Source organism: Hemiscyllium ocellatum, chromosome 10 (assembly GCF_020745735.1).
Source record: "Hemiscyllium ocellatum isolate sHemOce1 chromosome 10, sHemOce1.pat.X.cur, whole genome shotgun sequence".
NCBI classification, from domain to species: Eukaryota; Metazoa; Chordata; class Chondrichthyes; order Orectolobiformes; family Hemiscylliidae; genus Hemiscyllium; species Hemiscyllium ocellatum.
The window spans coordinates 68052721-68069001 of record NC_083410.1 but is presented as its reverse complement, the minus strand read 5'-3'; the positions used below and the strand labels follow the sequence as shown (position 1 = coordinate 68069001).

Here is a 16281-nt window from a genome sequence, read left to right as displayed (position 1 = left end):
GAATGGATTCTATAAATATGTTAAGGAGAAAAGGTAGCTTGGGAGAGAATAGGACTCTTCAAAGATCAGCAAGGCAGCATGGAACCGCAGGATATGGGGGAGATACTAAACGAGTATTTTACAACTGTGGTTACTGTGGGAAATAGATGGCGACACCTTGAAAAATGTCCACATTGCAGGGATGATGGTGCTGGACGTCTTTCAACACAAAGTGGATAAATCCCCAGGACCTTAATCATGTGTAACCTAGAACTCTGTGAAGTTGGGAAGTGATTGCGGAGTTCCTTACGGAGATATTTATATCATCGATAGTCACAGGTGAGGTGCTGGAAGACTGCAGGTTGGCTAATGTGGTGCCACTATTTAAGAAAGGTAGTAAAGAAATGCAAGGGAAATGCAGACCTGTGAGCCTGACATTGGTAGTGGGGAAGTTGTTGGAGGGAATCCCAAGGGAAGGCAAGGACTGATTAGGGATAGTCAGTATGGCTGCGTGTGTGGGAAATCATATCTCACTAACTTGAGTGATTTTTATGAAGAAGTAACAAAGTAGATTGATAAGGATGAAGGGGTGGACGTGTTCTACGTGGTAAGGCGTTTGACAAGATTCCTCATGGTAGGCTGGTTAGCAAGGTTAGATCTCATGGAATACAGGGAGAACTAGCCATATGGACACAGAACTGGCTCAAAGGTAGTAGACAAATGATGAAGGTGGAGGGTTGCCTTTCAGACTGGAGGCTTGTGACCAGCAGAGTGCCACAAAGATCGGTGCTGGGTCCACAGCTTTTCTTCATTTATATAAATGATTTGGATGTGAACATTGGAAGTATAGTTAGTAAGTTTTCAGATAACGCCAAAATTGGAGGTGTAGTGGGCAGTGAAGAAAGCTACTTCGGAGTACAACAGTATCTTGATCAGATGGGACACTGGGCTGAGAATGGCAGATGGAGTTTAACTTAGATAAATGTGAGGTGCTGCATTTTGGAAAGGCAAATCAGAGCAGGAGTTATACACTTAATGGTAAGGTCCTAGGGAGTGCTGGTGAACAAAGAGGCCTTGGAGTACAGGTTCATTGTTCGTTGATAATGCAGTTGCAATTAGATACAGTAATGAAGGCAGCTTTTGGTATGCTTTCCTTTATTGTTCAGATATTGAGTATAGGAGTTGGGAGGTCATGTTGCCGCTGTACAGAACATTGGCTCGGCCACGTTTGGTATAGTGTGTGCAACTCAGGTCTCCCTCCTATAGGAAGGATGTTGAGAAACTTGAAAGGATTCAGAAAAGGTTTACAAGGATGTTGTCAGGATTGAAGGGTTTGAGCTATAGGGAGGGGCTGAATAGGCTAGGGCCGTTTTCCCTGGAGCGTCAGAGGCTGATGGGTAACCTTATCGAGGTTTATAAAATTATGAAGGGCATAGATAGGGTAAATAGACAAGGTCTTTTCCCTGTGGTGGGGGAATCCATAACTCAGTTAAGAGCCTGTGAGTTACATACAAAGTTTAAATTATGATTTCTATTGATTTGCACATCTCACAACCATGAATACTAATAGATGAATCTTATAACCCAAGGGTCAAGAATGGTCCTTTCCAAATAGTCAGGCCAAAGAGAACTACAGCTCTTTTCAAGTCTCAAGATCAAAAAAGTAATAAGAAGGGCAAAACAGCAATGAAAAGTTAAAGTCTAAATATTGCTACGGAAGTGTCCCATGGTGCAGTGGTAGATTCCTTACCTCTGAGCCATGAGGCCTGGCTTCAAGGTCCACCTGCTCCAGTGGTGTGTAATACCATCTCTCAACAGGTTAATTACAAAATATCAAATTAAACTGTTTCTTAGACTTTAAAAGGCCAACTCATTGAACTGAGAATTCATAGATGTCACCAAAATAATGCTGAACATCGCTGGTCTAAAGAAATGCAAGTCTTGACAAAACAAACTTAGACATTGGAAGTAACATATGATGGGAATGCAAATTAGACTGGAGACTTTCTGAAGTCAGAAAATAAGCAAGATTAAAAACAACTGCACATTTACGACAGTTAAAGTATGACTACAGTTAATCACTAACTAAACAGAAGCCGTGAACATAGATTATGCTGCAATCTATACTGGTATTTCAGAAACATTCCATTCAAAGTTTGTTTTAAAACTGATGCAGTGCAATGGACAAATTCATTTTAAAATGTACCTTAATAGACTTGATAGCTGCCTTTGTCACCTGGTTCATTTTGGCCCTGGAGATGGGTGGTTTATACTCATTCAATGAGTACAACTAAAAGAAAAAGAGACAAAATTTGAGAATCAAGAAACAAAAAAAATCTTCAACATAAAATTTAAGTAGCTCATTATTCTTGGTGTGTGCGCATGTGCCCATGCCTGCGCAGCATGACTGCCTGTCTGTCAATTGAAGTGTAACCAGTGAATCAATGATAATAGCTTCTTTTCCTACTCTTGCATTATTACCTTTAGTGTCCTTTGCACCTCCTATTTCGCATCTATATGCTGCTCCTCAGTGAGATCATCTAAATGCCTAGCATCATTTTTCACATGTACAGTGACATCACTTAACTCTACTCATCAATACCTATCATAATACCTCTACTGTTTTGAAATTAAAAACTTCCTCCATGATAATCTAGTCTTCAATGAGGCCTAATTTCCTCCAATATAAATATCAAGACAAATTAAGTCATCATTTGCAGCTCCTAGACAACAGATTCCATCCCTCTTCCTGACAAGTCTACAATTAAACCAGTCCATTTACAGCCTTAATATCACATCTGATCCCATGATGAGATTCCAAACTTCTATTCAGGATTTCATTTAGACTGCCTACTTCCACTTCTGAAACATCACTTTTCATCCTGCTGAAACCTCAAATCATAATTGAGTAATCCCTAGACTGGACCACACCAATGCACTTTTTGCTAATGTCTTCTATTTTACTTTCCATGAAATTATCGCCCAAAACTCCACCAACCATGCCCCAACTTGCAGCAAGTCCAAGTACCCTATTACACATCTAAAAGTGAGATAACTTTTTAGATTAGAATCAATCTAAACATCAGGTCATAGACAGAGAACACAGGTGGCTAACACCTTCAACATATTGTCTAGCTATCACCATTGTTAGCAGCTAACCCGAGAATGCAACTTTAAAAAAAGGTTTTGGTGATTTATACATGAAAGTAGTGAAACTATCACTGTACTCTAACAGATGAAAGGCTTAACAGACATTCAATTTTTCAATGCATAATTTCAGTTACATCACACTGCAAATTTTTACTCTAAATTCTGTGTTACGATCGAGCCCTCCACCATCACCTGATGAAAGCTAGTGTGCTTCCAAGTAAACCTGGTGTTGTGTGATTTTTAACTTTGTACACCCCAGTCCAACACCGGCATCTCCAAATCATGATTACACATCTACACCCTGTTCACGTAAACACATGGATTTTAAAACAAAAACGAATTGCTGAGATGTTGATTGTTGTAATCTTGTCCAGCCCTACAGCATTCTAAGGTATCTGTGCCTCTGTAATTTTGGCCTTATGTACCCTCAATTTTTATTACTTTACAACTGCTGGCCATGGTTTCAGCTTCTGATCATTTCATCCAACATCTCATCTGTGTAATATATTGTTTTATAATGCTCCTTGGAAGCACCTCAGCAAGTTCATTACATTAAAGGCACTTTACAAAGTTTCTGGATAAGGAACAGTAAGAATAAACAAACCTAGTAATTTACAATGAATGAGGATAATTATTTTGTGGGTCAGTGCCCTATAGCAAGTTCCAGGATCAGCAGGTTGGAGGTGTGGGAAGGTGGTATAAGGGATCAAGGGAAGTGTTGTTTTGTTATGAGATAAGCTGTACAACAGTTTAATGGTTACACTAGTTTAAGATAATTATTAGATAACTACTAATACCGCAGAAGTGAAACCATACAAATTCTCTGTCAATAATGGATTCTTTGAGAGTTCCAGATGTAGGGAAATTATCCACTGGAATCTTAATTTCCCAGACAATTGTCACTGAGTCAGAATCTGGAATTCCAGAGTATCGACACAACCCCAGCCTGTGCTGCTCCAACGATTACCTGATGGAACAGAGTATCTGGGTCAATACCTCTTCCAAATGATTAACTTTTTTTTCCAAAACTGAAGACTAACAGTCATTTTTTATAACTAAACTGAACACCTTAAAGTGTTAACTTTTCTAAAACTATTCAGAGCACTACTTAGGTGTTAGAATGTTGTGCCTCCAACTTGTAGGTACAGCACTCTTCACTCTCACTGGTGAGATAGCTTGATGTCCAGATGATTTTGCACATACCGCTCCTGATATTCCGGGATCTTGCTTGACATCACCTGTTGCGTTATTTGCTGGTTATGTTGTTTTGTTGGTTAGTGATGTTGCTGCTGCCAATAATCTTTTCTTGATCAGGTGGAGGACACATCTGGACTCTCCTCCTTCCCATTTGCTTATTAGTTCTGGTCACAATGATGCACAATCTTGAATATTCAGCTGTCAACAATTTTTAGTGAGATTCCTGATTTTCTTGACTAATTCCTCCAATAACTTAGGCAAACATTTAGCTTGCCTTTTGACCTGCACATCAGCGACCCATAGTCTTACTTTCGCTTGGTCACTTGGAGGAAGCACCTTATTTAGCAGAGTTATCTTATGCATTCCAACATTTAAGTTTGGCAGGTGGTTTCATATCAATCTTGAGAGATGTGGATCAAATTGATGAAAAGGTGATGGGTGTGGTTGTCTATAATGGTGACAACAAGATGATACTCTATGTTAAGGTAGCAAGCTTCTATTCAGGTTTATGTTTCAAAGCTTATTTGTCACCCTGGTGGATTTACTTTTCTCTGGGAACTGCCACATCCAGATATCCCATGCATTTTTTATGGTTCCAATGCCTGTTGTGACAAACACATTTATCATCTTCTCAGGTTTTAATTGAATGCTTTCACTTTCCACTCACATTTTTACTGTTTCTGAAAACTCTGACTATCTCCTTTCCTTGTTCTGCAATTTATTTTTGGCAGTGACTCAACTTATCATAAGTTCTCCATGTGGGGCATTTTCTTCAGCCCTATAAAGCATGTGGGCAACTACACCTCTTGCACATCTTTCTCTCAGTCTTTTGTTATTTCAATATATTAACTCATTCTTTTTTCCTGATTTAAGTAAAAGATAGTCAACTAAGTAGTCAGAATTTCATTCATTTACTCACATCTTGATGTACTCCAGCAGATCCTACAGACTGCAATATTGAACGAATTCACAATTCCTGTACTTCACCTTATTCAAACTATCAAATGGACTGATCTAGCAATATTTCCATGTATGTCTTTAAATTTAGAGTTTACGACTGCATTTTTTTAGTCTGATTATGAAATTGTCAAACAGGCAAACCTAATTCTTGCCTTGGGGTCTTGAAGGTCCTATCGACAAATCTGATGATTTTATTTTGACTAGAAATATGAATCAAGCTGGCAAAAATTATGCCTGGATTTCTCTTCACTCAGATTTCAGTTGTTGATGCTGATATAACCTGCTCTATCCCGCCCACAAAATAATATAAAGGATCTTTTCGTCTTCACCAGTGCCTTTTAGAAAGCTAATGACTTTCAGTCTGCACTTCTATTTAACCTTCTCAAATGCCTCTATAGACACTCTAATGGAGATTCAAATCTCCCGTACGGGAAAGGGACACGTGTTGGCTTGCCTTCACGCTCAAGTAGTGACCCTGTACCTTTATGTTGAATGTCTTCCAAGTGATGCACCCTGATGACGTAGTTCTTCCATTAGATGAGCGGCCTCAATTATAAACATGCAGTTCCTGTTCATGAAGTAGCCCTTCCTTCAGGAATTGTCTTTTACTTGGATTTGATCAAAGTCTGAGACTTAGTCAGGTCATACCAGAGTACTCTCCCTGCAGGAGTGGTGGCTATTATAAGGGAACTGTTGCTCAGGAACAGATTCCTCCATCAGCAATGGTTCTGCAGGCTGACAGAGGTGAGAGCTCAGGACGGTGGGCTGACCAGACCTGGATGACCGAAGAGCAGGTTGGATGTTACCGGCACAGCTGGGCAAGAGGGCGTCAGTCAACATCAGATTCATGACTCAAGCCATCAAGAGCCCGATGGACAATATACTCAAACCTGGTGCAAAACATGTGAAAGTCAGTTCACCAGGTGCCAGGCACTTTATTGAAAAGGAATTCATTTTACCTAATCAATAAGAGAAAACACTGGAAAAATACAACTGCCCAGCAGTAAACGTGAACATGATATGGCAAAAGTACAATCAAGGATACATATTTTTAAATCAACCTATTCAAAGATGCTATGACACACTTGTGGAGCACATTGAACTTGAACCCAGGTCTGCTGGTTCTATGGCAGAGAAACTAACGCTGTTTCACAACAGCCCTTATAAATCAAGTATACTTGTTACAGCCAGTGCGCAATTACTAAATAGAGAAATCAAAACATACCTAAAACCAAATATTTAGCACTTCGACTATATGGACTGAGTACTGAATGCAAAACTCAGCAGCACCAGGAAGTCTCTGACTAGAAACTATTAATATGGTCTTTGATGATGTTATTCTTTTGATTTAAATCAAAAATAGAATCTGAACCCAATAAGAGAACAATATTACAATTTGATTAGTCAATTAAAGCATATCACAAATTATGAATGATTCCAGAAGGAATATAAGAAATAGGAGCAGTAGTACATACTACATGGCAAGCCTGTTCTGCCATTTACTATGATTGTGACTGATCTTAAATTTCAATTCAAAAGATCAAAATTTTTTTTAAGGATCCTTTTGAGATTTTTTCAATAGTTACTTCTTGGCTTTCAGGGGCTCCTTTCTCATTCCCACTCTCCTTTATTAGTGACACAGTCATGTAATAATATACATAATAACATGACCATATGCAGCTATGTTGATATATCAGTAACATGGATACAAAAAGCATTAAGAAAAGCAAAAAGAATAAATTCATCAATTTCCTTAATAATCAGTTATATTAAACTTAAAAGGACAGAATTAATTTCCTAGATATCACAGTAGTTAAATTAGTACAGAACAACAGGCATAACTTAGCAATAAATGTGTATTTAAAAAATACTAACACATTTAAAAACAAAAAAACTAATACTCTAAACATGCTTTCCCAAGGTTGCTGAAGTCGCTAAATGGTTGCATCTTTGTTTCTAACAGTCAATGCACCTCCAATATGAGTTGTACATGAGCTGCTTTGAGATGAAGCAAATTATCACCTGTAGTAATGAATACTTTCGTTTCAAGACTGAACTGGAAGTATTCATTAGAATCATGCCTCTCTTAGCTTATCATTACCTCAATGATCCAAGTTTTCCTGGTTCTAAGCTAGCTGAATATGCCATTGCTGAAAGGATTAAAAACTACTCTCTCATATGCATTCCCTTTCCTCCATCAATACATCCCTACCAAAGACCTGCAGCTTCATTCTCCTGACCCTCGGCACACCAGTCTCACTTCCAGCAAACACTGTAGCCTGCATAACCCAGTCTCTTATCGTCTTGACAGCTTTACTTACTCCATTTGGTCATCTGTGTAATTGAATTTTGCTGAGCATTTTGGAGAAAAATTGATCAACTGCCCGTGTCGCTCGCTCGCCCGATGAGAGCAATAAATGATGGGGGCAGTTCATATGCAGAAAAATGTGACACAATATCAATTGCCAAAAGGAAAACAAACCAAACTTGTCAAGACTTTGGTGCACAGTCCCAAGATAACAAAGTTTTTATAGAAAAATAGTGACATCTCAGCTCAGACAATGCATTAAAGATGCGTAGTTAGTCTGTCCGCATTCCTCTCACACGCCTGCGCACATACACACTTAAGTCCATGGGTGAATTTGCATTTGCAGATATAATATATTTTGTTCAAAAAGCACACAATCTGTAGGTACTCAGTCCATGTGACATTTTATAAGTTCCTACTTTGGAAATAGAACCAGTCTGACTCATGGTTAGGTTGCAGACAAACTCTAACCTCACACCATAATGCATTGTCCGAGCTGAGATGCCACTTTTTTTCCCAAAATAAAACCTTACGTTATCTTGGGATTGTGACCAGAAAGAAGTTCTGGGATTTACATATTTATCACTCAAAACCTGCATCCCCAATCTAAGTGATTAGAGACTTTAACAGCAATCTAGGTTTGTTCAATACTTTGCATCAGTTGTATGACACCTTGACCTTTTACTTTAAATTCCATGTCATATGATCCTGCCCCACTAGCTACCTGACAAAGAAGCAGCGCTCCAGAAGCTTACACTTCCAAATAAACCTATTAGACTGTAACCTGGCATTGTGTGATTTTTAACATTGCTCACCCCAGTCCAACACTAGCACCTCTACATCATGACCCTTCATACTAACTCACCCAATATCTACAATGGGCAAAACTCAAATTATGCTCAATGAAATAATAATCATTCTAATTATAATCTATTAATATTTCAATACATCAATAAAAACTGATAAAACTCCATTCACTTAATCGCTACGAAAACAAACATTGCATTCATAATTCCATATTAAAGGCAGCTAATCCCTTAAGATCTTGGAGATGTCAGTGATTTGTGAATTGAAAACCACTCAACTATGATGATAGGATTACAGAAGCTGTTTATTTATTACTGTTTGACAATGTCCCTCAGGCTTATGTCAACAAATAACCACAAAACTTTAAGGTACTTTTTCCCCCAACTCCAAGACATGGCCTGCAGGAGCTTTAAATAACTTCACAGTTCCACACATTTTGTCCACCTTTCATTCTCCTGTGTTTTAACTATTGATGTGAATAAGTCACTCACTGCAAGAAACAGACCTTGTTCCAACAAAAACTGTTTAAATGCAACACTGTGTTCAAATGCTCAGCTGTCCTATGCGACCATGTGAATGAATGCCCACGCACACAAAAAAGGGGTATTTCAGGAATAGGAGTAGGGCTTCCAGATCCAGGCCAATGAACTCACTACCACAAGCAGTAGATGAAGTAAATAAATTTTTAAGATGTATTCAAAAGATAAGCTAGATCGGTGCATATGGGAGAAAAGAACAGAAAGGTATATTGGTGGTGTTACATCAAGCTGAGCTCGGGGAGAATCTGATGGCACATAAATACCCATGTAGACCTACTGAACTAAACACCCTATTTCTGTGCAGTAAATATTTTGAAATACTATGCAATATTAAAGCAGACCTGCTGGATATTTTAAGTTATCTATTTTTTACTTAAATTGCTCAATGCCTTAAATATCTACACCACTATTTTGTTGACTCAAACAGTTAACTATCATTTGATGAACAATTTGTGAACCAAGCTTATGTGGGCAAAAGAAGCTGGTGATTATATTTCCAGAGTACAAGTTAAATAACATTTTGCAGTTTTGAAATAAAAATCACAACAACAATGCAATTTTCAGATGTCTATCCAAAGGCCACATGGGTTATTATTTCATAAAACTTTGAAACAATCAATTTTGTCTTTTAACTGGTGTATTTACATTTTAACTTACAGATAAAAAAATCTTAGCTCACTTAGCGACTGAACATTTTAAAGGAAAGTAAAACAAAATCAGTTCCAATTAGTTTGAAATTACATTTGAAAGATTTCAAACATCTTACTTGAAACTTCGAAGCATATAGTTTAGCACCTTTGTGGTAATATTATAAATTAAGGGGTATTATCATTCTGCTCTGCACCACAAAGTATACAACACCGGTTGTGTTCATTGCTCAATGAATGTGTACTACATTGAGTGCCACCCACTATTCCCCCCAAAAAATCTCAACGCTAATTCAATCTGCAGCATTATTAAAAATTTGTTTTTCAAATATTTGTTTATGGAATGCTGGCATTGCTGGCTCAGATGTACGGCCGCACGGACAGCATTTATTCCACTTTCCTAAGTGTTCTAGAGAAAATGGTGATGAGCTGCCTTCTTGAATTGCTGCAAATGTTGGGGTTTATGGATGCCCACAATACTATTATGTAAGGAGTCTCCGACGCAATGACAGAACAACAATATAGTACCAATTCAGGATGTTGAGACGGTGTGGGGGGAGGGGACTTGTCGGTGGTGATTTTCCTACGTTTTTCGAGGAAATCTTGTAAATAGTGAACACCATCATTACAGACAGTTGGCAGCATTGGAAAGAAATTTTCAAGGTGGTGAATGGGGTGCCAATCTCACAAGTTGCTCCTGTCCTGAATGGTGTCAAGCTTGAGTATTGTTAAAGTTGCACTCAGCCAAACAAGTAGAGTAGGTCAGAGGTTAGGAATTCTGTGGTAAGTTGCTCACCGCATGAATCTCCAATGCTTGTCCATCATCTACAGGGCACAAATTAGAAGATGTAATTGCATGGGATGTAAAGGATTAACATATTGACTGGCACTTCTAACTTGTGCCTTGTAGATGACTGCCTGAATTTACAGTGCTTGGCTGTTAGCTATTTAGAACAGAATTCTTCGCCACTGACCCACCCTTTTTGCTACAGTATTTTATAGTTGAACCAGTTCAATTTCTTGTCCATGGTATCGATACTGATGCTTTCAGCCATAGTAATGATATTGAACATAAATGGACGACAATCAAATACTCTTATGGCGGGAATGTTACTTGCTATTTGTCAGCCATTATACGGATGCTGACCATGTCTTTGAGCACATTGACATGGGCTGTTTATTTGACAGTCTCAAATGATCTTGAACATTGCTCAACAAGTGAACTTCTGCACTTATAACCTTATGAAGGAGGGAAGGTCACTGCTGAAGTGATTCAAATCAGTGAGCCTAAGACATTAACCCAAGGAGTGTCTGAAATCAGTGGAGAACTTTCAATAACTGCAGGTTTGCAAGGGCACTTAGTGGCACATACCTGCTGCCTTGATGTCAAAGGCAGTTATGCTGGCCTCGTGAACTCAACTCTTATGTTCATATTTGAACCAAGGATGTAGTGAGGTCAGAAGCTGTCAGAATTCAACTCAGTACCAGTCGATATGTTAATCCTTTACCTCCCACGCGATTACATCTTTGACATTCCCTTCCATCACTGAGCTAATGATCAATTGAAGATTGATGCATTGGTAACTGGCCAGTATGGATACTTGCCTTATTTCTTGGCCGCAGGACATATTTGGATAATTTTCCAGAGTGTCAGGTAGACATCAGTGTTCTGATTATACTGCAACAGCTTGATCAAGGCCGTGGCTAGCCTTGGAGGATAAATCTTTGGTACCACTATCAGAATCATGTCAGAGTTCTTAGCCTTTGCAGTCTACAGGGTCTTCAGCCATTTGTTGATAACTGGTGGAGTGAACTGAATTGGTTAAACACTGGAAACTCTGATGTTGGGGACCTCCAGCTGAAGACAGAAAACTATAGGCCAGTTAGCCTGACCTCTATCGTTACTGAGATTTTAGAGTCCATTAGTAAGCCTGAGATTGCAGAGTACTTGGAAATGCATTGTAAAACAGGGCTGTCATCTCAGCTTCATCAAGGGGAGGTCATGCCTGACAAATATTTTAAAATTATTTGAGGGGGTAACAAGCAAATTAGACAAAAAAAAAGAGAGCCAGTGGTCATGATCTGTTTGGATTTCCAGAAGGCCTTCAACAAGTTGTCACACAGAAGTTTGCTAAATAACATAAAAGCCCATGCTATTGGGGGCAAGGTACTAACATGGATAGAGGATCAGATGACTGGCAGAAGGCAGAGAGTAGGGATAAAAGGTGTATTTTTCAGGATGGCAGTTGGTGACTATTGGAGTTCCACTGGGTCGGTGCTGCGACCATAACTATTCATGTTATACATTAATAATCTGGATGAAAAAACAGAGGGCATCGTTAGGGAGTTTGCAGATGACATAAAGATATGTGGAATAGGTTGTGTTGTTGATTTTGCCATGAGCATCACTTGCTGTAGTCCCTATGTAAACGGACTCTTTGCTACAAAGTCACGCTTGTCTCAACTCATTGATGGGACAGTGGTGCCAGTCCTCACTTTGATTAGGTAGCAATCAAATGAAGATTGAATGGATTTTTGAGCATTGAGCAAGCGAGAAGGCTCCAGAAGGACTTGAAAAGGCTTAGTGCGTGGGCAAAGAAGTGGCAGATGGAATACAGTGTGGGAAAGCTTAAGGTTATGCACTTTGGTAGGAAGAACAGGAAGAAACAGGAAAGACTTCAGAAATCGGAACTTCAAAGGGATTTTGGAACCCTTGTTCAGGATTTTCTTAAGCTTAACATGCAGGTTTGGCTGGCAGTTAAGAAGGCAAATGCAGTGTTAGGATTCATTTCAAGAAGGCTAAGAATACAAGAGCAGGGATGCACTGCTGAGGCTGTATAAGGCTTTGGTCAGATTACATTTGGAATATTGTGAACAGTTTTAGGCCCTCTAAGAAAGGATCTGCTGGCCTTGTAAGGGATCCAGAGAAGGCTGTCAAGAATGATCCCTGGGATGAAGAGCATGTCATATGAGGAATTGTTGAGGTCTTTTGGATCTGATTACAGATAATCCGCATGGCTTTGTGCCTCACTAATATGACTGGAGTTTCTTGCAGAGATGAAAAAGAAACTTGGTGAAGGCAGGGCAGCCGACATTGTCTATATGTTGTGGAACTTCAGCAGAGTGTTCCAAAGAATTCTGCATGGTAGACTGGTTAGTAAAGTTGGATCACAAGGCATCCGGGGGAACTGGTCAAATGGATATAAAATTGGTTTGAAGGCAAGACACAAGGGGTGGTGGTGCAAGCTCTTGTATTCTGGCCCTCTTGAGATGAATGCTAACACTGCATTTGTCTTTCAGAATGGAGGCCTGTGACGTGGCAAGGACCACTGCTGTTCATCAGTTATGTAAATGATTAGGAGATATGGTTAATAAGTTTGCAGATGACATTAGAATTAGCAGGTAATGGTCAGTGGAGATTATCTCAGAATAACAACAGGATCTTGATCTGATGGACCAAAGGGTTAAGGAGTGGCAGATGGAGTTTAATATAGATACATCAGAAGTGTTGTATTTTGGTAAGGCAAACAAAGGCAAGATTTACGTAGTTCATGACAACGCACCGGAAAGTGGTGCCGAACAGAGACCTAGGGGTGCCTTGAAATTGGAGTCGCAGGAAGAAGGGTGAATAAGGTTGGCATGCTTGCCTTCACTGGTCAGTTAATTGAGTATAGGAGTTGGGATGTCAGGTATGGCTGTACAGGACATTGGTGAGGCCACTTTTAGAATACTGAATATAATTCTGATCATAAGAGGAATGTAGTTAAACTTGACAGAGTGCAGACAAGATTTAAGGATGTGGCTGGGACTAGAGGGTTTGAGCTATAGAGAGAGGTTGATTATGCTATGGTCTTTCTTTCTCTGGAGCTTCAGAGACTGAGGGGTGACCTTATGGAGGTTTATAAAATCATGACAGGCAGGGATAGGTAGAATAGCCTAGGTATTTTCTTTCTTGTTTGGGAGTCCAAAACTGAAGGTCATAGGTTTAAGGTGTGGGGGCAAAATTTAAAAGGGACCTAAGGGGCAACCTTTTCACGCAGAGGGTGGTGCATATATGGAATGAGCTGCCAGAGGAAATGATGGAGGTGGGTACAAATACAACATTTTAAAGGATATGTATGTAAATAGGAAGGGTTTAGAGTGATATAAGCCAAATGCCAGCAAATGGGACTAGGTCAGATTGGGATGCCTGGTTGGTGCAGATGAGTTGGAGCAAAGTGTCCATTTCTGTGCTTTCTGACTTGTGGATGAGGGGATCTGATTGAAACATTTAAAATACTGAGACACCACGATAGACTGCAAGTGGAGAAGATGTTTCCTTTGTAGGACCCAAGGGTACAGCCTCAGATTGAAGGAACGATCTTTTAGAACCGAGATGAGGAAGAATTTCTTCAGCCAGAGGGTGGTTAAATCTGTGGAACTCATTGATGCAGCAGGCAGTGGAAGCTAATTCATCAAGTGCGCTTAAGACATAAATAGATAGGTTCTTGACTGGTAAATGGATAAAGGGTTACAGGTTGAAGGCAGGAGAATGGGTTAAGAAACGTATCAGCCATGATTGAATGGCAGAGCAGACTCAATTGGCCAAATAGTCTAATTGTGCCCTTATATCGTTTGTGCCCTTCTCAAGGACAACTAGGGACGGACTATAAAAGAAGGCCCTGCCAGAGGCACCCTCATCTCATGAGTGAATTAAAAAATCCATTCCCTTTATCTGACACCACATAATACCTCACTATTTCATCCTCATCTCTCCCAAACCTGTGTCAACCACACTTTTCCTTTGTAATTCTACATGCTGGCTTATAGCCCACAGCCAAGTTCATTTAAACTTGACCAATGCAATCAGAAAACTACCCCGCAGCTCTGAGAGGTGCAACCTTTGCAAATTTTATGCAGGTCCCAACTTCCACACTATCAGTCCCAGTGTCTCCGGAATCTAAAGCACTCCCTTTACCCTATCTTTCTTATCATGTATTTACCTGCTTCATTCAGTGGAGGCACCCCCATGGTGGAGTTCCAAGATTTTGAGGCAGCAAAAATATAAAGATGGCATTGTACATCCAACCTGGGATGACATATAACTTGGAGGGCAACTGAGAGGCAGGGAATTCCATGTGACTGTTTGCCCTTGCATTCTAGGGGGAGGTGAGAAGAGTTAAGTTTTGTGAAACAAGAGTTTCAGCTGAGCATGTCTCAGATCAGATAAGAACTGCAGTTAACAATTGCTGGAGGCAAGGGTACTCGATTAACAAGGTGGAAAAGCATTCATTATGTAGAGCCAATTAATTAACTTTGGAAGCATTAAGTATGTAAGGTCAGTTTAACAAGGTGAAAAATATTCATTATGTGAAGCCAGCTGAGCAGACGTCTTAATCTTTACTATTGACACACTCGCTGATTATAACGGTCACCAAATCAATATATATGTTGTCTTATCTGGATGCTCCTCCCTGTAAAATGACTATATAGTTCACTGAGAAACTGCTGTTCCAGAGAAGACGATGAACTCATGTCCCTGTGTACAGGCAATCGTTTTCTCTCTCTCCCTCCAGGGTGCGGAATAAAGTTGAAGGAGGTAAAACTATACTGTGTCTCTGAATGTTTTACATCGACTGAAGGGGGAAAACAGGACAACAGAGGAAGTCATGAGTTTGGGAGCTGCTATCAAAAGTGCCCCTCCAAATAAGAAAGCAAGTGGGGCATTCATGGCAAATTGCATTCCATAAGGATGGGTTTTGGCATTGAATCCAGAACCTGATATGGCATCATATGAAAATATTAGATCTTTATCCTGTACTCCCTCTAACTCTTTTTTTTAAAAAGGAATATGCAGTCTCTTGATTGGTCCTGGAAATATGGTTAATAAGTGGAAATGTTATGACAAAGTATTGAAGGGTGTAGCATTTTTGCAGGACCAAACCAAGAGATTGCATATTCCTTAAAAAAGTAAAAAGGGTTAGAGGGAATACAGGATAAAGATCTAGTAAAGAGATCTAAAACTACATTAAGGCCTTAAGAAAGACACATTCTTCAAATTACAAAATCAAAAAGTTGAAAAAATGTTACATTTGTAGAAAACATTGATTAGAGCACCATTGGAACAGTGTGCAGTTTGGTTCTCTAAATTATAGACAGGGTAAGAAGACTCTGCAGAGGGTACAAAAAAAATCATGTCAGATCCAAGAGGTTAAATCTATAGTGAGAAGACATATATCATAACTAATTCAGGGAGCACAAAGCAATAAAGCAAAAGGGTTTGAGGACAAACACAAGTGAGATTACAAAAGGATTCGATAAGGTAGGTATAACACTTGTGGGAGACCAAAATAAGAGGTTCATAAATGTTAGGAATAAATGCAATATGGAATTCAGGATAAAGTTATTTTCCAGAAACCTGTTGGAATATGTAAGTTACAACCACCCATAGTTTAAGTAGATATCATAAATGCATTTAAAGGGAAGCTAGATAATCAAATGAGACAGAGCAAAAAGGAACAGAAGATTCTGCTAATAGAGTTGGAAAAGGAGGATGGAAGGAGGTTCATGCAGAGCACAAATACCTGCGGCTATCAGTTGGGCCAAATGATTTATTGGTGTGCTGTACATTCTATGTACAGCTATGTAAATAAATCTGAAATACTAATTTAACAATGCACAGCCAGATAAAAGCATTTTAATTCTCATCAATGTT

The 16281-nt window shown here is 39.3% G+C and overlaps 1 protein-coding gene across 2 annotated transcripts in view; it reads right to left on the bottom strand.

Annotated features, from left to right (window-relative positions):
* scaf8 (SR-related CTD-associated factor 8) overlaps positions 1 to 16281 on the bottom strand; it is a 136123-nt gene that overhangs the window by 104203 nt on the left and 15639 nt on the right. For both annotated transcript variants that reach the window (XM_060831571.1, XM_060831572.1), the window contains exon 2: positions 2186 to 2269. In XM_060831571.1, the coding sequence (XP_060687554.1) occupies positions 2186 to 2269 (84 nt within the window). The remainder of the gene's footprint in view (positions 1 to 2185; positions 2270 to 16281) is intronic.